Source organism: Dermacentor silvarum, chromosome 10 (genome assembly GCF_013339745.2).
Source record: "Dermacentor silvarum isolate Dsil-2018 chromosome 10, BIME_Dsil_1.4, whole genome shotgun sequence".
NCBI lineage: Eukaryota > Metazoa > Arthropoda > Arachnida > Ixodida > Ixodidae > Dermacentor > Dermacentor silvarum.
Window position 1 is genome coordinate 56,089,887 of NC_051163.1, and position 6,653 is coordinate 56,096,539.

A 6,653-nucleotide genomic window follows, 5' to 3' on the forward strand; every position below is an offset into this window, starting at 1 on the left:
TTTCATCGGACACTTTGAAAATTAATATATCGAAACTGGTTCAGTCCTGAGAATTCGTTCCAAGTGGATACGGCTTGCGAACTCAGCGGCTATAATTCGTAGATTAAAAGATGTGCCGCAAAATAATTAATTAGGATGTCAATTAGCGTAATTATGTTAATCATTAAATTAGGCGTTTTGATTTCTCGTGGAAGTAATTGCAGCCTCATCAAGTAGTTTAGATCAAGGATTATAATTGTGCTATCTGCCACAGGCAATTTTTTTTAAAATTTGGTGCAGCTAAAGAGAAACACCCAGTATAGAATAACCATCCTAGCAACTGAACTCAATGTTACTGCAGCCCCGCTATGGGCAGCGGTGTGCTGTAAAAATTGCCATTATTCCCATTCCTACGATTACTATAAAACAGCACTACTACCATTACTCTAAAGCCATAAAGCATTGCATACCTCCCTCAGCAGTTGTAGTGGTGGTTTTCAACAGCTTCGCTGGACATCCGCATTCACAGGGCCGGGACGTCGAGTTTTTTGGGGATGGAGCTTTGCAATTTTCAGGTTCTCACCGACTGTAGTATCCTATAAAGTTTTTATTGCGATAGCAATTATATGGACACTCCAAAGCAGATTTCTGCCGTCAGCGTCGCCGTCGCCGTCGCCGTGAGGTTCCGTATGACGTCAATGGAGATGAAATCGTCGCCGCGTGCCGCCGAACGCTGTATGTGCGAGTGAAAGGGCGCGAGGGACGCGCGCTTTCACGGGGAGTGAACGCACGGCGGAGAACAAACGCGCGTTCCGTGCCGTGCTCCCTTAAGGACTGCAGAAGTAGGCGTCTCTGTTCTCCTTCACAATCACCATGTATGTAGAGCAAACGCGCCTTCTTCCAACGAGCGAGAGGCCGTGGGGGAGGGGGAGGGAAGGGAGGCGACGTTTAGCTGCGGCACGCAGTGCCTATTTATATCAGAGGCTCCGGCAACAGTCACCAACGCCGCACGCATTTTGAGCGAACGCGGGCAAAACGCCGATGGCGTCGACAACAGTTCTGCGTGTTGTTGCTACCAAAGCCGCTCACCTTACTTCGTATGACATTGCTGTGTTGCTATCGCATTCATTGCTTCGCCCTTAGGGCGAAACTGTGACATTTTTTTGAACTGAAAGCCACTCGTTTAGGTTGCAGTCTTCATTTTGGCACGTAAAACCTCAAAAAGAGAAGAAGGTTGCAGTCCCCTAATGTGATTTAAGATGGTTATAATGCGCGAATCGTTTCAGAATCGCGAAAACTCCCAAAACACGAGGTGACAGCTAAACGTCTGAGGAACGCTTATGTGTACAGGGGAATAATTAGTCAGTAAACAAACATTAATTGCTACATATTTAAATCTTTGAAATAAAGGTCGGTGCTTGGTTAGAAATGTAGTCTCATGGCTTTGATTAATAGCGGTATCTTTGCATCTTAGACGGCTTGCTTCGAGAAAATATATGAGAAACCTAGAGCCCGTGTAGATGCTGAAATAAATCTGTTTTGAATACGTACGATATCGGTATGAATCATACCTGTACAGTCGTATCTTCTATTGCCAGTGTGCTGTTGATATGTTACGTACGTTAACAGTGTATTCAACTTTTCTTGACGCTTGTATTCAATCAAGCATTTAATCGTATTCTTTTTTTAGGGGCGAAGCTCCTTATAGCGGCACCCGTTCGTCCCCGTCGTAGTAGGTAGCCACGTCTAGTTTTATGAATTGCTCAATAGATGGCGTTGTGTGTCCGTATATGTATGTATACCCATATATACATATATATGTATATGTATAGTATAACCGGAAGCCGACTTCCGCTTCCGGTTCCACTTACGGTTCCGCTTCCGGAAGCCAGCTTCCGGCTTCCGGAGAACGCTTCCGGCGTTTTATGAAAAAAAAATTCCGAAAGTTGTGTCCGTAGTGCGGAATCGAACCAGGGACCCCTCGCTTCCGAACGCGCGGCGCTAACCACTACGCCACGAAGCGCACATAGACACACGCACCACGATGGCAATAAATACCCAACATTAACGAAAGGCCGCGTTTCTAGCGCGTTTCTAACGCGGTTGTGCTAGCGCGTTACGGCCCGTGTAAGAAGCTGGTGTAAGACGCTGTGGCCTCTCCGCCTTACCTTCAACGCGTTTCGAACGCGCTGCCCAAGGCGGTGGCAAGTCAAGTTCAAGTCGAGGAGCGTTTATGAATACGGGGGGTATACTCTCTCAGCAGTCATGTGATGGCGTCGTCAAACGCGGTGCACGTTCCGGCATGTGTAAATGGCTGCGTAAGACGCTGTGGCCGCTCCCCTTTACTAGAGAGTACTGCACGTTTCTAACGCGTTTGTGCTAGCGTCCCCTTAAGCGGGAGATCCGATGATCCCCTCCGGAGCTTCGCCCACTCATCATCATTCACCCCGTGGATATGCTGTGATTTTTTTCGGGAAGTTTTGTTTTACAAAAACTTCGGCAGACTCGCACGAAGGGCGATGCACCAGAAAGTTGTTTATTTTTTGGGGGTGTGAGCAAAGGGAAGTTAGGCCTAAGTAATAGCTGTGATAAGTCATAAGTGCCACCATTCCACGCGAAAAGAAGTGGCGTTGTCAAACTGAGCATGCGCAGAACGCAACCACAGCTTTGCGCGTTGTGTAGCTCCCTTATTTTCTGAATATAATGTGAGGCACTAACCCTCGCTGACGCCGTTTAGCATGAGAAACCTGGCGGTACCTTCGAGGCGACAGCCACGTTTGAGAATACTTAAGATAAAAGGCATACGCTGTTAATGAAATGTGTGAGTGGTGGCGCGCGGCAATTGTAAAAAATCTGAGAAATAATTTAGTCAAGACCATAAAACCTGGTCTGAGCGCCTTTCCTGTTTAATAATAGCATCTACCTGATATACCGAGGCACTTATGTGGAACATCACGGCGTCTCCGACGACAACCATTCGCGTGTTGCGTCCATATAATTGCTTTCGCTATAAACTAATAAACCGTCGTCCTACTGCCCTCACTTTAGAGATCTGCAGCGCCTTGTAAATAAAATTATGCTACTTTGACGCATTTATCGGCAGTCTGTCACATTTCGTCACTAAATGTCCTTTCTAGACGTAGTTTGAATGCATGATTAAATCATTTGAACAGCGAAGCTGTTTAAGCCAGCCGTAATTTGTGGTGCGTAGCAAGACACTACCAAGAAAGAAAATAAATTTTCTTGTCGAGGCGGGATTCGAGCCCGCGTACCCCCGGTCCCAACGCCACGGTACCCCCGGGTCACGCTAACAGAACGTGCATTTATGGGAACCATATAATTGCGTTCGAGCGTCGTCGTCTTCGTCCACAGCTGGCGCCTTCGTACGCTCGTGTTCTGCGATGTGAAGAGGTTTTGCGCGCTATGAGAGCGGGAGAGAGAGAGAGACGCATTCACGGAGCGGGTCTCCTGGAACGCGGTGTCGGTGTTGCAAGCTGCGCTATGCAACGCGCAGTCCAAAGGGCAACTGCGGATAACAGCGCTAGTGCGATCTCTACGCCACGAGACGCAGGGACACAAAGATTTGTGGGACTTGCTGCCACCGAGTATCGCGACATTTGTGAAAAAGGCATCCGCGGTGGCGAAGGGTATAATAGCCATTCATCATCCGTTTTGACGCCTGTGCAATCGCACAGCTGGCGGCAAACGGCCACGCACATGGAGCTGAAAATTGATCTACTTCCGGTCTATCTATCTACTTCCGTTGCTGGACGCGATCTCCTGGAACCTAGCCTATAACAGCTGCACTGTAAATAAATCCCCGTACGTTGCTACAAGGGTGCTAGTCATAGCGTTCGTCTAACTAAAGCCGTCTCCGACTTTTCATTGATTCATTGATTGAGTCATGGATTCATTGATTGAGTCATTGATTCATTATTTGATTTTGTCATTGATTCATTGTTTAATTTAGTCAGTGATTCATTGATCAATTTATTGATGGATTGATTCATTCATTGATTCTTTAATTCATTGATTCATAGATCAATTGATCGATTGACTGATTGATTGGTTGATTGGTTGGTTGGTTGATTTATTGATTGATTCGTTTTCAGCGGCTGTTGACGGGCCACCTACTGAAAGATCTGCAACCAGTCACTCTGGCAGCGAACCAGTTCCTCTCGAACGCCACGCGACAACATTGGCCAACAGGGAGGTTCGGTCAACAGCGGCCCCAAGTGGAGAGCGTGCGAATGATTGCCCCCGAAATTATGACGGTGCCGAGCACGGGCGACAACGTAGTCAGGCTCAAACCACGACAGATAGTCACGTTTCTGGCTACCCTAGTCGACGAATGACTTGGCGCGAGTGAAAGTCCGCATAGCGTTAAATGTATTGATGTTATTCGTGTATAATTTTGCTATACCATCGCTCACGAATCATGATAGAGTAGGGTAGCGTGTATACGCCCCTTCGGAAGAGGGGGCCGGGGGGAGTTGCCTGCACTATTGTGAATGCGAAGATATACACTAAAAGCAAGATCACCGACGAAAGTAATTATACTTTAAAGTGTTCACATACATCTTCAAGCACTTTTGATTAGTGGTTTCTCAGTATAGTTTCAATAATCTCTGTAAATTTTTCTAGTAAACCAAGGCTGAAAAAAAAGACAGCTAGATGTATGCTTTGGCCTCAGTATGTCATCATGCAGTGCGTTCGCTTCATTTGTTGCTTTTGAGAACGTTTTACATCAACCATATTTTTCAAGTATGCTGGAGAGGAAATCGTTGACGTTGGGATATTAGACGTCCCTGTAGAACGTTCGCGCATGGAGTCGGCCATTCCGTAAGCTTGACAAAACTGACAGAAGAAATAAATACTGTTCATACCGCTCTGCTACAGTACAATTTTTAATTATTCTTCTGATGCAAAATGAGGTGAAATTAAAAGTTCAATGGACGAAAAAATTGGCGCCTGCTGGGGTTATTTATTGTTGTTCTTGGATTGACCGCTCCGAGAGATGTTGATAAACGTGTAAGTTACATAATTTTCTTACAACGCCCTGTACACCCCATTGAGAGAGAGAGTCTTGGTGTTAGCATGATGCTTAAGTTCTTGCAGTTTTCTTCCCAATTTTAGCGTTCTTAGAGGGGCTGACAACCAGCAAGAATGCGTTGCGAGACGTTAAGGGAAATGAAATGGCCATGATTTATAGTGATAGAATCCAGCACGCTGTTCGCGATTTAAGTAGGAATCATAATTTTAAACTGGCAAAGAAAGTCTCGAAAAGCAGTAAGTGGCGAGGCATGACGCTGAATCTTGGTACTTCGGATGTAGTCTGTGAAATTACTGTACGTAAGTCGACTGTTATTAGGTACAGCATAATAATTGCTTACAATTGCAGTTGGTATATTACTGGACGCTTGCGCTTTATTCTATGCTCCAGAAATCAAAAGCGCATGCATGGATACGACAACCCGCAGAACTGCGTATCACGTGTAAAAGCGTCGTTTCGTTCTTGATCCGATTCGTTTCGTTTTTACTGGTTAACGACCAAAGCAGTTGGACAGGAAACCACGAAAACACGTAGCTATTATCGCAGAAATACTTTAACACTTCGGAAAACATGAATCGCAGGAACACCGACTTGATAAAGAAAATAACACTTTCTCACAGCTACGGCCACACTTCTGTGCCCTCCACTAATACTGGCACATAAACGCTATCGCGCTCCCCTATCACCGTTTGCAACATGCTTCCAGTGAACGACTACAGCCTCACTGCAGATAAAAAAATTCTGATAAAAAAATGTTCCACGGTGTTTTCCGCGTTACGACTTCATGATTAGACACTGACCGATAAACTTTCCATTGCACTAAAGAAATGGGTACCATGAAAATTCGTTGTCAGTCCCTTTAAATTTGTGTTTCGTGCAATCCGTCATCTCCCGTTTCCTGATAGAAGCAATTGAACTAATATCTGAAACCGTGTGCAGAAATTATTTTCTGCAAGCATTGTGACAAACAAGCAAAAATTATTCTTAATACATAGCTGACCAAACGCGGCAAGTCAAACGTTCCGTCAACAGTAGTTTAAGCTTTCAGCAAAGTGGCCGCTTGCAGCGATATTTAGCACATAGAAGTGGAAACATACTGAGCATACAATGTATCCACCGATTACAGTATTTTTTTTTTTTTTGGCCAGCGCACGATCGAACTAAAAAAAATGTCAAGACGAGTACAAGTATGTGCACCGTAACTGAGAGCGCCATGTACGTGTATGTGGCGTACATATGTGCATGCTGAGCGAGCATCGTTTGACTCATGAACAGCGTGCTGAGTTATTAAACACTGGGTATGTGGTCAATAAAGAATTTCTCGAGTGGATGGCACGCAGGAAAACTACGGACACAGCGCTGCATTCAGCTTGCTATATACGTATACCTGTGTCCTGACACCGCTTCGCCAACACAATTTAGTGAAGATGAACTGCACGTTCACCGCTAAAAGTTGGTATTAGTTTTGCAAAGCACCTAATATACCTAAACTCCTTTTTGGTATCCTGTATGACACGAAGAATATGGACAACGCTTAGAACAGCTGCAACGTAGCACGCCAACAACCCCTTCTTAACAACGTATCTGCGATCACGTCCTGAGGATACCTACATCAAACAAT

At 45.3% G+C, this 6,653-nt stretch overlaps 1 protein-coding gene across 1 annotated transcript in view; it reads left to right on the plus strand.

The window, feature by feature from the left end:
• LOC119431552 (lysosomal alpha-mannosidase) overlaps positions 1-4,739 on the plus strand; it is a 53,388-nt gene extending 48,649 nt beyond the window's left edge. The window contains exon 16 of the mRNA XM_049657911.1: positions 4,092-4,739. Within this exon, the coding sequence (XP_049513868.1) occupies positions 4,092-4,334 (243 nt within the window). The 3' untranslated portion in view covers positions 4,335-4,739. The remainder of the gene's footprint in view (positions 1-4,091) is intronic.
• Positions 4,740-6,653: the final 1,914 nt, after the last annotated feature.